At 42.6% G+C, this 15,384-nt stretch overlaps 1 protein-coding gene across 1 annotated transcript; it reads right to left on the bottom strand.

Moving 5' to 3' along the window:
• Positions 1–142: 142 nt before the first annotated feature.
• On the bottom strand, positions 143–11,001 carry LOC143301420 (single-stranded DNA-binding protein, mitochondrial-like). Its single transcript, XM_076615701.1, has 6 exons — positions 10,877–11,001; positions 9,613–9,715; positions 7,658–7,777; positions 5,464–5,551; positions 4,765–4,853; positions 143–714 (listed from the first exon to the last, which is right to left on the bottom strand). The coding sequence occupies exons 1-6, from the start codon at positions 10,898–10,900 to the stop codon at positions 641–643; spliced, it is 498 nt and encodes a 165-aa protein (XP_076471816.1). The 5' UTR covers positions 10,901–11,001; the 3' UTR covers positions 143–640.
• Positions 11,002–15,384: the final 4,383 nt, after the last annotated feature.

The following is a 15,384-nucleotide window of genomic DNA, read 5'->3' as shown; positions in this document are numbered from 1 at the left end:
CCATCTTTTTTCATGGAAAAAAAAATCATGCAGTATGAATTTTCACTTGCTGTTAACTTATTGAGAAGCTTAAAAAAAAAGAAGCATATGTCAGAACCTGTATGATTTAAGTATAGCTGTTTAATTTTCATTTTTGAATTGCCTCTATAACTGAAGTAACCCCATAAATAAGAGACCTGGTGAAAATTAATACAACAAACTGCAGAGAGACTTTTTTTTATTTCTTCCTTCTTCAATTTTGGGGGTCATTTATTTGCAGTGTCTTAGGAAACACTTTTCCTCTTCTTCTGATGTGAGAAAAAAGCATGAGTATTACTGGGCGGAAAAAAAAGAAGAAATCATGCACATTTGTGCAATCAAAATGTATAACAAAACAGACCCCACCACCCTTTTGAGTTTTTAACATTTTTATCTAAACTCTGCTCTTTATGGTCTCAAGTCTTTGCTTCCAGTATTTTCTCTTGCAACAATACTGAGGTCCATACCCCTCCATACAATGACGGACTCAAACATCACATCGATTCACATCACATCAATTCATGGTCACGCTACTCACAGTTCAACGTCCTGACACCACCCCCCACACACACACCACACTCGGCAAGCGCAGATCCTCATTTCTGTAGCAGTTGGCTGCCCTCTAAAATCCACTCCCCATGGTCTCGCTTCCCTCTTCGTCAGACATGAAACGCTTGGTAAGGTTCACCAGGTCACCTGAAATCACATACACCGTGGACTGAGCACAACATGAATTCCAGGAAATGAGAAATTGCGCTAACCCTCTTACCCCCAGGTCGCCCAACACTAATCAGCTAGGAAATCCCATGCAAGGGGGACAAACTCTTCCAATTTCTGACTGCAGGTAAAAAAAAAATTATAAAAAATAATTGCTAATGGATTTTTTTTTTCCAGGCACATGTTGCTTTGTACTCACAATAAAATAAAAAGCATCAAATCTGACAGTCAACTTTAAAAAAAAAAAAGTTTAAAATTTCAGTATGGTTTTTCAAATGAATTTATTTATTTCGAGAATGTCGATGTATAGAGATACATGTAGAAATACAACTTTACATGTTTGTCTGAGGAATGTAAAAACATATCACATAAACGTACATGCATAAATTATGTGTGCAGAGATAAATATACATGTGTGTGATTTTTATTAAAAAAAAATTACATTTATGTAATGATTTTTGTTTGTTAATAAAAAAAATATTAAAAAAAAAAATTACTATTAATTTATCATTTGTTTTATTTTATGTTATTGTATATATAAACAAAGAATGGTAAGTGGATTGGTTCCTTGAGGAGCAGTGTGTCCACAAGTGGGGGTGGGGGGGGTGGTGAAAAGCCCAAAGCTGAGTGTCTACAAGTGCTGGGGGTGAAGAGCCCAAAGTGGAGTGTCTACAAGTGCTGGGGGTGAAGAGCCCAAAGCAGAGTGTCTACAAGTGCTGGGGGTGAAAAGCCCAAAGTAGAGTGTCTACAAGTGCTGGGGGTGAAGAGCCCAAAGTAGAGTGTCTACAAGTGCTGGGGGTGAAGAGCCCAAAGTAGAGTGTCTACAAGTGCTGGGGGTGAAGAGTCCAAAGTGGAGTGTCTACAAGTGCTGGGGGTGAAAAGCCCAAAGTAGAGTGTCTACAAGTGCTGGGGGTGAAGAGCCCAAAGTAGAGTGTCTACAAGTGCTGGGGGTGAAGAGCCAAAAGTTGAGTGGCTACAAGTGCTGGGGGTGAAGAGCCCAAAGTAGAGTGTCTACAAGTGCTGGGGGTGAAGAGCCCAAAGTGGACTGTCTACAAGTGCTGGGGGTGAAGAGTCCAAAGCAGAGTGTCTACAAGTGCTGGGGGTGAAAAGCCCAAAGTAGAGTGTCTACAAGTGCTGGGGGTGAAGAGCCAAAAGTTGAGTGGCTACAAGTGCTGGGGGTGAAGAGCCCAAAGTAGAGTGTCTACAAGTGCTGGGGGTGAAGAGCCCAAAGTGGAGTGTCTACAAGTGCTGGGGGTGAAGAGTCCAAAGTGGAGTGTCTACAAGTGCTGGGGGTGAAAAGCCCAAAGTAGAGTGTCTACAAGTGCTGGGGGTGAAGAGCCCAAAGTAGAGTGTCTACAAGTGCTGTGGGTGAAGAGCCCAAAGTTGAGTGTCTACAAGTGCTGGGGGTGAAGAGCCCAAAGCAGAGTGTCTACAAGTGCTGGGGGTGAAAAGCCCAAAGCAGAGTGTCTACAAGTGCTGGGGGTGAAGAGCCCAAAGCAGAGTGACAGCTGGGGGTGAAGAGCCCAAAGTAGAGTGTCTACAAGTGCTGGGGGTGAAGAGCCCAAAGTTGAGTGTCTACAAGTGCTGTGGGTGAAGAGCCAAAAGTTGAGTGGCTACAAGTGCTGTGGGTGAAGAGCCAAAAGTAGAGTGGCTACAAGTGCTGGGGGTGAAGAGCCAAAAGTAGAGTGGCCACACAGCCCGATGAGCAGAGCAAGGAAACTGTGCAGCTGCTGTGTAAGGTTCTCAGCAGCTGATAGAAACCACTGCATAAAGCCCACAGGTGGGCAGCAAGGCCCAATCAGAACGCTAAACAACATCTCCGGTGGTCAGTAAGGGTGGGGTGCCCGGCTGTGTAGCTTCAAGGGAAGTAACTATCGCCAACCACCTCGGTTTCAAAAGCGGAGCTGCCTCTCTTGGTGCCGAAAGTTGAGCACATATCCCCTTGTGTGACGCTTCTTCTCTGTGAAGACAGTAATGTCATGTCGTGTGTGGCAGTCTGTGTGACGCTTCCTCTCTGTGAAGACAGTAATGTCATGTCGTGTGTGGCAGTCTGTGTGATGCTTCCTCTCTGTGAAGGTAGTAATGTCATCTCGTGTGTGGCAGTCTGTGTGACGCTCCCTCTCTGTGAAGACAGCAATGTCATGTCGTGTGTGGCAGTCTGTGTGACGCTTCCTCTCTGTGAAGGCAGTAATGTCGTGTCGTGTGTGGGAGTCTGTGTGACGCTTCCTCTATGTGAAGACAGTAATGTCGTGTCGTGTGTGGGAGTCTGTGTGACGCTTCCTCTCTGTGAAGACAGTAATGTCATGATGTGTGTGGGAGTCTGTGTGATGCTTCCTCCCTGTGAAGACAGTAATGTCATGATGTGTGTGGGAGTCTGTGTGATGCTTCCTCTCTGTGAAGGCAGTAATGTCATGTCGTGTGTGGGAGTCTGTGTGATGCTTCCTCTCTGTGGAGGTAGTAATGTCATGTCATGTGTGGGAGTCTGTGTGATGCTTCCTCCCTGTGAAGGCAGTAATGTCATGTCGTGTGTGGGAGTCTGTGTGATGCTTCCTCCCTGTGAAGGCAGTAATGTCATGTCGTGTGTGGGAGTCTGTGTGATGCTTCCTCCCTGTGAAGGCAGTAATGTCATGTCGTGTGTGGGAGTCTGTGTGACGCTTCCTCTCTGTGAAGACAGTAATGTCATGTCGTGTGTGGGAGTCTGTGTGATGCTTCCTCTCTGTGAAGGCAGTAATGTCATGTCGTGTGTGGGAGTCTGTGTGATGCTTCCTCTCTGTGGAGGTAGTAATGTCATGTCACGTGTGGGAGTCTGTGGTTCAATGCGATCATAACCGACACAGAGAGGGAACGTGTTTTTTTGTTTTTTTTGTGTGGCATATATCCCCTAGTGGACCACCTTCCTCCCGCACCATGGCCAGTACAGGGAGGACAGGAAAGTTGAAAAACTGAGAAAACTTAGCCACAAACGTAGGACATGTTAGCAAAACCAAGATGGCTGCCAGAAAAGGGGACGCTGCTTAAAGTAACACAAGGGAAGTAACCACCAAGGAAGGCTATTTGCCGCAGCGTCTTTCGATTTCTCCGCATAGCGGACTAGTAGTCTGGACAGGACAGGAATCCAAAACCCTGCCAGAGTCTGCACCAGTGGGTCACGGTAAGTATGTGTAAAAAAAAAAAATCTAATTGCAGTACAGTTTTTCAAATAAGTTTGTCTGGTCCGTAGTGTCTTCTAACTCATCTTATTCCTCAACTTGAATTGCAACAATGAACATGCTGATTTTTATGTTCTTTTCATTACGACGGATGCTGTTTTTCCCCTTGATGGTGGGGAGAAAGACAGCCACAAACAAACAAAACAAAACAAAAAAAACAACAACAAACCTACCATGTAATTTTATCTTCTCCATAATGAAAAGAGAAATAACCCATTGAACTAGCACAATCAGGAAGATCATGCAGAACGCAAATGAATATCATCGACATCAAGGACTGATTCACTGGCAGTTTCGATTTTGGAGGACGGGCAATTGATTCAAATTCAAGTACCGAATTCACTCTCATTATCAGCGAAACTCAGTCCATATCTAGGTCAATCACTATGATCAACTTTTACAAGACTGTCATGCAGAAATCACTTAAAGAGTTCAAAATCATCTTCAGAATCGTCGTTCTGATTACGCCAAATTTCTCAGCAGTCATCAAACTCATCTTACAACTTCAAAATTCAAAACTTTGGCAAAACTTAACCAACTCGGACCCCAAAAATCTCAAAATGTCCAGCAGAAGTGGTGAAAACCAGGCAGTGACTTGCAAGAATCTCATTTATGTGAACAACAATGGCTGCGCCCATTGTAAGCATGTGTTTAGCGGGCACTAGCAAGCGCTCTGGAGTCAGAGACAGCAAATTTTTAGTGGGCGCTATGGAGTAATATGGGTTAATATTCGTGCTGAGAAAATATCAAGAAACAGAAGAGTGTTGGGCAGGAATGTAAAATTAATGGATTCAAAAATAAAATAATAAAAAGTACTTACTTGCCAATATTGTTGTCGTTCTCACCAAATTTTCTTCATTGTCTGTGTACTCATCGTAGCGAATTGTGCCGTTCACAAACACACGGTCCCTGAAGAAACAAAAACAAAAAACAAAAAAACAACATCATCATTAACCTCTTCAGTACCAGGGATTATTTTCATTTGTGCTTCCTATCTGCCAGGCAGTTTTGTTTGAGGATAATAATTTACAGAACATTCCTTTTGGTTAAGGAGGATAATAATTTACAAAACATTCTAGCAAGCAAACTACTGTAAGAAAGTATACATAACTATACTTTTCTGAAAGTTTTCAATTCTGGAATTTTTAAAAGTTTATTTAAGATACTGGTTAGCAATTACTTTCTGAATACATGTACCAGATTGTTAATAAAAGCATCTGAAATGAATTGAGAAAATATACGAAAATTTACATTCTAAATGTGTTGCCACACTTTATGTACACAGAGTCATGAATTATAATGCAAACCTCTGGTATTCTACACATTTTCATCTCATCATTCACTGCCGAAAACAGAGCCAAAACCTGTGGTAACACATCCGAGACTAGTATTCAAATCACACACAAACAGAGTCAAAACTTTGCACTTTACATCCTAAGACCAGTGATAACTATAAAGACCCTGTAGAGTAACTAACATGGTGTGTGTGTGTGTGTGTGTGTGATGTTTTACTACTGACCCTTTCCTCAGGTTGATGGCCACTTTGTCCCTCAGCCCAGGTTTGAACACACTGATCCTGTGCCAGTCCACCCGGGACACCGTGCCCCCTGCAAACCAACATGTCTCATTTCAACAAGACACAACAACAGCACAACACAGGGGTTAAAACACCGTGCCCCCTGCAAACCAACACGTCTCATTTCAACAAGACACAACAACAGCACATATACCATAGCCACCTGTGACACTGTGGCCCCTGCAAACCAACACGTCTCATTTCAACAAGACACAACAACAGCACATATACCATAGCCACCTGTGACACAGTGCCCCCTGTAAACCAACATGTCTCATTTCAACAAGACACAACAACAGCACAACATAGGGGTTAAAACACCGTGCCCCCTGCAAACCAACATGTCTCATTTCAACAACACACAACAACAGCACAACATAGGGGTTAAAACACCGTGCCCCCTGCAAACCAACACGTCTCATTTCAACAAGACACAACAACAGCACAACATATCGGAGGTTAAAACACCATGCCCCCTGCAATCCAATGTGTCTCAATTCAAAAAGACACAACAGAAAAGAAATACTCATGCACATGGACCTGGGACATGCCCTTGACACTGACCCTTCCATCAATATTTGGCCAGCGGATTAAAAGAAAAAACCTGAACACAAACATAATCATGCGCAGTACACACAATTACACACACACATATATATATATATATATATATATATATGTATACATATATAATAATAGGCATTCAGGATCCCAATCATTTGATGATGAGTACTTATACAGCAGCTATCTTTGGCAGGGGACCAAGCTGTAATCACTTTACAAACACGGGGTCATTTGCACAACAGGTTGCCTACCTGGGTAGAGCCGACTGACGGCTGCCATTGTTTGTTTCCTGTGTCATTCAATCAGGCTTCAGTCACGCACACGTTCACACGTTTCACAGTTTTCCACAGACTGAAGACACCTCACTACTGCACTCTTGCCAATGCACTTCAGACGCAAACTTTTGATCAAGCCACAGTTAAGAATGGCAGTGATTAAACTTCCATCACGTCATACACGGTAAAATATGTGTAGTGATATAAACTTTCGATCACGCCACAGTTAAGAATGGCAGTGATGAAACTTTTGATCATGCTACAGTTAAAAATGAATAGTGATTAAACTTTTGATCATGCCATACAGTTAAGAATGGTAGTGATGAAACTTTCGATCAAGCCACAGTTAAAAATAGTAGTGATTAAATTTTTGATCAAGCCACAGTTAAGAATGGTAGTGATGAAACTTTCGATCAAGCCACAGTTAAGAATGGCAGTGATGAAACTTTCGATTAAGGCACAGTTCAGAAGGGCAGTGATTAAACTTTTGATCATGCCACAGTTAAAAATGGTAGTGATTAAACTTTCGATCAAGCCACAGTTAAAAATGAGCCCTAGTTAAAAATGGTAGTGATTAAACTTTCGATCATGCCACAGTTAAAAATGGTATTAAGATGGTAGTGAGTTAAAAATGGTAGTGATTAAACTTTCGATCAAGCCACAGTTAAGAATGAGCCACAGTTAAGAATGGTAGTGATTAAACTTTCAATCACGCCACAGTCAAGAATGGTAGTGATTAAACTTTCGATCAAGGCACAGTTCAGAATGGCAGTGATCAAACTTTCGATCAAGGCACAGTTCAGAAGGGCAGTGATAAAACTTTCAATCAAGCCACAGTTAAAAATGGTAGTGATGAAACTTTCGATCATGCCACAGTTAAAAATGGTAGTGAGTTAAAATTGGTAGTGATTAAACTTTTGATCACGCCATACAGTTAAGAATGAGCCACAGTTAAGAATGGTAGTGATGGAACTTTCGATCAAGCCACAGTTCAGAAGGGCAGTGATCAAACTTTCGATCAAGGCACAGTTCAGAATGGCAGTGATCAAACTTTCGATCAAGGCACAGTTCAGAAGGGCAGTGATAAAACTTTCGATCAAGCCACAGTTAAAAATGGTAGTGATGAAACTTTCGATCATGCCACAGTTAAAAATGGTAGTGAGTTAAAACTGGTAGTGATTAAACTTTTGATCACGCCATACAGTTAAGAATGAGCCACAGTTAAGAATGGTAGTGATCAAACTTTCGATCATGCCACACTTCAGAAGGGCAGTGATTTCTCTGTCTCCCTGACCCACCTCCGGCCTTGGTGTAGACGTTGTTGGTGGCCAGAGAGAAGACGACCACAGGGTGAGCCTCCGTGCCCCTCAGTTCTGCGTCACGCCCGACCCGCCCCAACAGGTTCACCTGGTTCACCGCTGCACACCCACAGTCACCTTGATGCTCAGCGCTTATTGTCGCTTTTTAGTCCAGCCGACTGCACAGGGCCATACCAGGACTGCCAAACCGTACAAATGCTTAACTCTCTCCATACGAACGGCGAAAGAGACGACGCTAACAGCGTTTCACCCCAATTACCATCATCAAAATATTGCAAGCGGAAGGCTCTTATACTGAAGACGTGAATGTTGATAAAGAATACCACAATTCTGACGACGGAAGCTAAAGGTTGGGTCATTCAGACACCCACTGGACATCCGAGGGGTCTGTGCAGAGGAGAAGAGAGGACTGGCCGTACTGAGTGAGTTAACCGCATTAACGCAAAACTGTAACGTAAAAAAACCAACACTCAACAGAAAGCCGACTGCACAGGGCCATACCAGGACTGCCAAACCGTACAAATGCTTAACCGCATTAACGCAAAACTGTAACGTAAAAAAAACCAACAACACTCAACAGAAAACCGACTGCACATGGCCATACCAGGACTGTTAAAAAAGGAAAAAACAATACTTCAAAGCGAAAGTAAAAATATGTAGTAAAAAGGCCATATAAAGGCAAACAACGCAGAAGAATGGACAGCTAGTGCCCATCCCAGTGTTTACAATTTCACTACCTAGTTTCCAGAGCAAAACAGCACAGACAGTACATCATAGACTGCAGAAAAGAGAAAAAAAAGTGTCAAGGCTTGCTCAAAAAAAGAAAGGGGAATGGACTGGGAAAGCAGAAAAAGCAGACGACAAAGAAGGAAGAAAAAGACAGAAATAAAGAAAGAAGAAATTAGCGTTTCCAGAACGTGGGGATGCTGTCTATACTGAAACACACACTGTATCCGACATAGGAACCCACAGCCACAACACAGAATTGTAGTTAGTATTATGAAATAATTGCATTCTAGTGCATTCCAGGAAGCAAGAGAATCTGGGCATGCTGGTTTGAATCACGGCTCAGCTGCCAATATTTTCTCCCCCTCCACTAGACCTTGAGTGGTGGTCTGGACGTTAGTCATTCGGATGAGACGATAAACTGAGGTCCCATGTGAAGCATGCACTTAGCGCAGGTAAAAGAACCATGGCAACAAAAGGGTTGTTCCTGGCAAAAATCTGTAGAAAAATCCACTTCGATAGGAAAAACAAATAAAACTGCACGCAGGAAAAAATATTTAAAAAAAAGGGTGGTGCTGTAGTGTAACGACGTGCTCTCCTTGGGGAGAGCAGCCTGAATTTCGCACAGAGAAATATGTTGTGATAAAAAGAAATATAAATACAAATATATTGCTATTGCCATTCTTTGCACCAAATCCTACATGCAGTCTTACGGACATGACAGCCAAACGCTCCAGCACTGAAGTCCTAATCCTAGGGTTCTGGGTTTGAATCATGGCTGTGCCTGGTGGATTTAGGGAGGAGATTATTCCCATCCCCCAAATGATCACATGTGCAGACCTGCTGGTGCCTGAACCCCCTTCATGTGTACATGCACACTAAAAATCCTGTAATCCATGGCAGCGTTTGGTGGATTCTACAAAGAACATATCCAGCATTCACACCCCCAAAATCAAAGTATGGCAACCAATATAGCAGGGTTAAAAACAGTCATACTCATAAAAACATACTTATATCTAAGTGACTGTGGGAGTTGTTGACCAAGGTCACAGAAAGAATGAAAAATCAACAGAGTATTTCTGCTTCCAATCAGAAATATAATTTCTTTTCACATAAGCAGTATGTAAACTGCAGTTAAGGCACGCATCAATACAGGTGCTTAACACTGTCTTGAGAGATAATCACACATGTAACCAACATGTACACACATTTTTCGAATCTTGCAGGTGACCCCTCTCCATCCTCCTCCCCTCCATACACAGCCAGGCAGCGTCTGGTGCCACTCTGCAGCTGCCGCACTGGCCGTGATGCCTGTTCACAACACACAGAAAAAACAACTATGAAACCATGAACAATTACAGTTTCAGTTTCTCAAGGAGGCATCACTGCGTTTGGACAAATCCATACATACACTACACCATATCCGCTAGACAGATGCCTGACCAGCAGCGTAACCCAACGCGCTTAGTCAGGCCTTGGGTGAATGGTTGTATATTTGTCTATCTATCATGAGTGGATTTCTTCCACAGTTTTGCCAGAGGACAACATTCTCATTGCCATGGGTTCTTTAACAGTGCACCATGTGCGTGCTGCACATGGGACCTTGGTTTATCGTCTCATCCAAAGACTAGACGCTCTGTTTGATTTTCCTGTCAAACTTGGGAGAAAGGGCGAGAGTGGGATTGAAACCCACACCATCACAGACTAACAATACTGGAAGCTAAGCGTCCTAACCATCCTGCAACCTTCTTCCTTGCAAATAATGCGCAAGCAAAAGTGAGGTGTATTGGAAAAGTATCCTTCAGTCCTTGCTCCATGCCATTAGCATCAAAATGTGATTTTTAGTGTGCATGCATGCGTTCGTGTGCACACATATGCACAAGTATTCTTCTTCCTTCAGGTGAATACCTTCATCTTGTTGAAGATTACTTCACGCTTAAACAGGGGCCCTCATGTTGAAAAAAAAAAAAAAAAATTCTGAGTGTATGTGTGTTTGTCACAGAGAGATAGAGACAGACAGACAGGGAGACAGACTGACAGGCAGACAGACTGAGAAAGAGTGAGGGAGACAGAGACAGAGAGACAATATGCGCAAGGTAACAAGCATGCGTGGAATTTTGTGTTGGTCCACAGTCCTTTTCACATCCACACGTGCTGAACGCGAGCGGGATACTTCGATACTTAAATAGTATCAGCAAGTTAAGTCATTTATGATGAATGATAAAAATGAAAAAAGAAAAAAAAGAATTTACTACCATTATTCCTGAGCAAGTGTACTGGCACTCGAATCAATCTTTTTTGTTAGACTCGCACAAAAAAAGAAGCCTAAAGGCTTATAAATGTCCCCAAAACTGAACTGAACTGAAACTTGAGGAACCACTCATGAAATACAATTAACTGGTGACGCAACACGAGAATAGGGATCGAAAAACAACAACAACAACAGCGTTAATAAATGTAGACAACACCAACCGTTCTTGCAAACAGTCGAAGCATGGCTGAGCTGGCGATAAAACGAAGTTCGTGAGAAGGGTTTGTTTTCTTTCCTCACTGCTCAACGACAGTCGGCGCCATGCGGGACATGACAGGAAATTGGAGTGCTCTCCCTTGATCGCAGCTATTCCATCCACCACCCGCCGGACGTAAACAGACAGGTTCGTGCTGCTACCCTTGTTCTTGTACTGGAGCCAGAATAACCACACACACATATGCATATCAAAATGATGTATAATAAATGATTTACTAACACACACACACACACACACACACACACACACACACACACACACACAACTATGTATGAAAATCAGTCATAATGATGACGATGATGATGACGATGATGATGATCAGTGATGATAATAATAACAACAACAACAATGTTAGTAATAATAACAATGATGTACATTAGTGCAGCGCCTCGATTCTCTCTCTCTCTCTCTCTCTCTCTCTCTCTCTCTCTCTCTCTCTCTCTCTCATCTCGGGGCGTTTTACAATTTGAGAGAAAAAGCTACGAATTTTACTGACCTACAAAAAACACTTCACACACACACACACACACACACACACACACACACACACACACACACACACACACACACACACACACACATATATATATATATATATATATATATATATATATATATCGTATAATCTCAATACCGTTTCTGTAGTCGATTCTATCATTGCATTGCATATCAGACGATAAAAGTACTTTCGAGTATAACTGTTTCTTTTTCCTTCTGTTTAAAAGTGTCAGTTGAACACCTTACTTAACCCAAAGCCGAATCCGAAGTGAAAAAGTCCGTCGGACATTTTTTACTGTACTGAGTGAACACCCGCCTGTCACCTCACTGATGATCAATCCCGGCAGAGAGAGAGACTGAGAGACAAGACAAGACAAGACAAGACAAGACAAGACAAGATAAATTCTTTGTTATCGAGGATTATTGATAAGCACTGGCGCTTTTTTTTTTCCCCATCCAGTCCCCGCCCTGAAACATGGGTCTTCACTACACAAAACTACATCACTTATATATGTCATTGCATGCACTGCACAATGCTACGTAAGGTCATAGAATGCGAATACTATACTACATAATGGCATAATCATGGTAAAAATTACACACACACACACACACACACACACACTCTCTCTCTCTCTCTCTCTCTCTCTCTCTCTCACTCTCGCACATTTACTTACACATACACTGAGAGACAGAGAGAGACAGAGACAGAGTGACAGACAGACAGACAGACAGACAGACTGGAGACACAGAGAAAGACAGACAGACACTGAGAGACAGACACAGAGAGACAGAGACACAGAGAAACAAAGAGAGACAGAGACAAACTGCAGACAGAAAGACAGACACAGACACAGAAACAGACAGACACTGAGACCGCGCATTTCTATATATATATATAACCAAACGTAAAAAAAAATGCCCCCCCTCCCGCCCCCCGGCATGCACGCACGCAAACACACACATACACACTGCACACACACACACACACACACACACACACACACATATAATAAGACTCAAACCAAAATACAAAATAAAAAAACTGACGAGAGAAAAAGAGACTTGACACACTCAGTGCATGTTCGATGCACCTTTACAACTACATAATACCAGTTTATATTATACCATACATGTACTTATATACGCATGCAAGATGATAACAATTACTAACTGAATATCTTTACTAATCTTATGACTATAGCCAAATATTTCGCTTTACTTGGTGTATAAGCGAAATATTTATTAATCAGTTAATCAAGAATGAGTGAAAAATTGTATAGGCCTGTGTGTGTGTGTGTGTGTGTGTGTGTGTGTGTGTGTGTGTGTGTGTGTGTGTGTGTGTGTGTGTGTGTGTGTGTGTGCATGAGGAAAAAGAGATATATTCAAGATTGTTTATTCATGTACAGGCCAAGGTCCCTTAAGAAGGGTTTTGTGAACATTATATTACATAAACATCTGTCTACGACATATGTCTACACGTACCATTCTGTCAAACTGACAAATAATTATAGCTAAATTGCACTCTGTTACAAGGACTAGAACAATCAACAGTCTTACGGCGAAGTGAGAGAGAGAGAGAGAGAGAGAGAGAGAGAGAGAGAGAGAGAGAGCGTGTGTGCCGGTGTGCGTCAGTGTGTGTGTATGTGTATGTGTGCGAAGGGGTTGGGATTGTGTGTGTGTGTGTGTGTGTGTGTGTGTGTGTGTGTGTGTGTACACTATATATATATATATATATATATGATGCAGTGAAAAGGAATGGATTTGTGATTGTCTAAAATGAACTGAAACAGGATGAAAACACAAATGAATAACAAAGAAAGGAAGGAAATAATTATGATTTTTTGCAAGGAAATGGAAAATGATATTCGTATGAATTAATCAAATACATTCAACACCAACAAAGCGAAACAGGATCGAAACTGCACGCGACGCGACGTTTAAAAAAAAAGAAAAAAAAGTATGGGAATGCCGTTGCGTCAAGAAATAATGTATAATTTGAAAATAAGAAAAAAACTGAGAAAAATGTGTGTGTGTGTGTGTGTGTGTGTGTGTGTGTGTGTGTGTGTGTGTGTTTAATAATACATCAAATGCTTTTTGCGTCTTATGAAAGCTTATCCGATTTTCAACATAAGATTTGATATGGATACATAGTTGTTGTCGACATCCACACACACACACACACACACACACACACACACAGAGGTATTTATCATAGATGAATTTTTTTTCTTCAAGGAGAGAAAAAGAGACTGACTGCATGTTTGATGCAGTTTCTGCAACTGAATTCCAGGCATGAACAAATAAATAGATAGACAGACAAATCAATAAATGAATAGACAGACAGACAGATTGAAAAAACACATACCTTACAAACAATACTCTGAATCCACTGAATACCGTTTGTTACAGAAAGAGACTTCGGTAGATAAATATGCAAACAAAATCAAATAAATAATATACTAACACAAATAACGAAATGGATAAATAAAGGACATACAAAACGGGTCAGAATCTGAGTGCACCTCAAAAACCAGTTTGTGTTACAAAATTGCTATCTTTTGTCTTCCATAGGTAATACGATGCTAGGCAATATGATATTTCAATTTCCTTTCTCTGAAGGAAATTTCACTCTGGATTCTCCATCATGTCTCTGCTTGACATGAAATTATGGTGCTTAGAGCCTCGCCGACCACTAAGGCCATCTCAAGGCTATCGCCACGTTAATAACTACTACAAGGATAAAAAAAAACACCAAACAGTTAAAACAAGTCACCACTTCAAACTTTCCACTCAAAGTTAAAAACAACAACAACTTCCATAGTTTAAAACCTTCAAATCTGGTTAAAAAAAAGTGTGCCCCACACGCAGTCTGCACAGCACAGACTCCTCCTTTCTGTTCTTCACCCCTGAAGGGAGGGTCTCTTTTAGGTCTGGACGGATCTAAAATGTCTCTGCTTGCCGTCGACGGAGATACTACAGCGACTAGAAGCATGGAAAAGTGAGAAGACTTCAGTTTCCCAAAGAGGCGTCACTGCATTCGGACAATTCCATATGCGCTTCATTTCGAGTACATCAGTGAGGCAGATGGCTGGCAGCAGCATAGTCCAACGAGTACATCAGTGAGGCAGATGGCTGGCAGCAGCTAGTCCAACGAGTACATCAGTGAGGCAGATGGCTGGCAGCAGCTAGTCCAACGAGTACATCAGTGAGGCAGATGGCTGACAGCAGCTAGTCCAACGAGTACATCAGTGAGGCAGATGGCTGGCAGCAGCTAGTCCAACGAGTACATCAGTGAGGCAGATGGCTGGCAGCAGCTAGTCCAACGAGTACATCAGTGAGGCAGATGGCTGACAGCAGCTAGTCCAACGAGTACATCAGTGAGGCAGATGGCTGACAGCAGCTAGTCCAACGAGTACATCAGTGAGGCAGATGGCTGGCAGCAGCTAGTCCAACGAGTACATCAGTGAGGCAGATGGCTGGCAGCAGCTAGTCCAACGAGTACATCAGTGAGGCAGATGGCTGGCAGCAGCTAGTCCAACGAGTACACCAGTGAGGCAGATGGCTGGCAGCAGCTAGTCCAACGAGTACATCAGTGAGGCAGATGGCTGGCAGCAGCTAGTCCAACGAGTACATCAGTGAGGCAGATGGCTGGCAGCAGCTAGTCCAACGAGTACATCAGTGAGGCAGATGGCTGGCAGCAGCATAGTCCAACGAGTACATCAGTGAGGCAGATGGCTGGCAGCAGCTAGTCCAACGAGTACATCAGTGAGGCAGATGGCTGACAGCAGCTAGTCCAACGAGTACATCAGTGAGGCAGATGGCTGGCAGCAGCTAGTCCAACGAGTACATCAGTGAGGCAGATGGCTGACAGCAGCTAGTCCAACGAGTACATCAGTGAGGCAGATGGCTGGCAGCAGCATAGTCCAACGAGTACATCAGTGAGGCAGATGG

Source organism: Babylonia areolata, chromosome 27 (assembly GCF_041734735.1).
Source record: "Babylonia areolata isolate BAREFJ2019XMU chromosome 27, ASM4173473v1, whole genome shotgun sequence".
NCBI classification, from domain to species: domain Eukaryota; kingdom Metazoa; phylum Mollusca; class Gastropoda; order Neogastropoda; family Buccinidae; genus Babylonia; species Babylonia areolata.
This window is presented reverse-complemented; position numbering and strand designations above follow the sequence as displayed.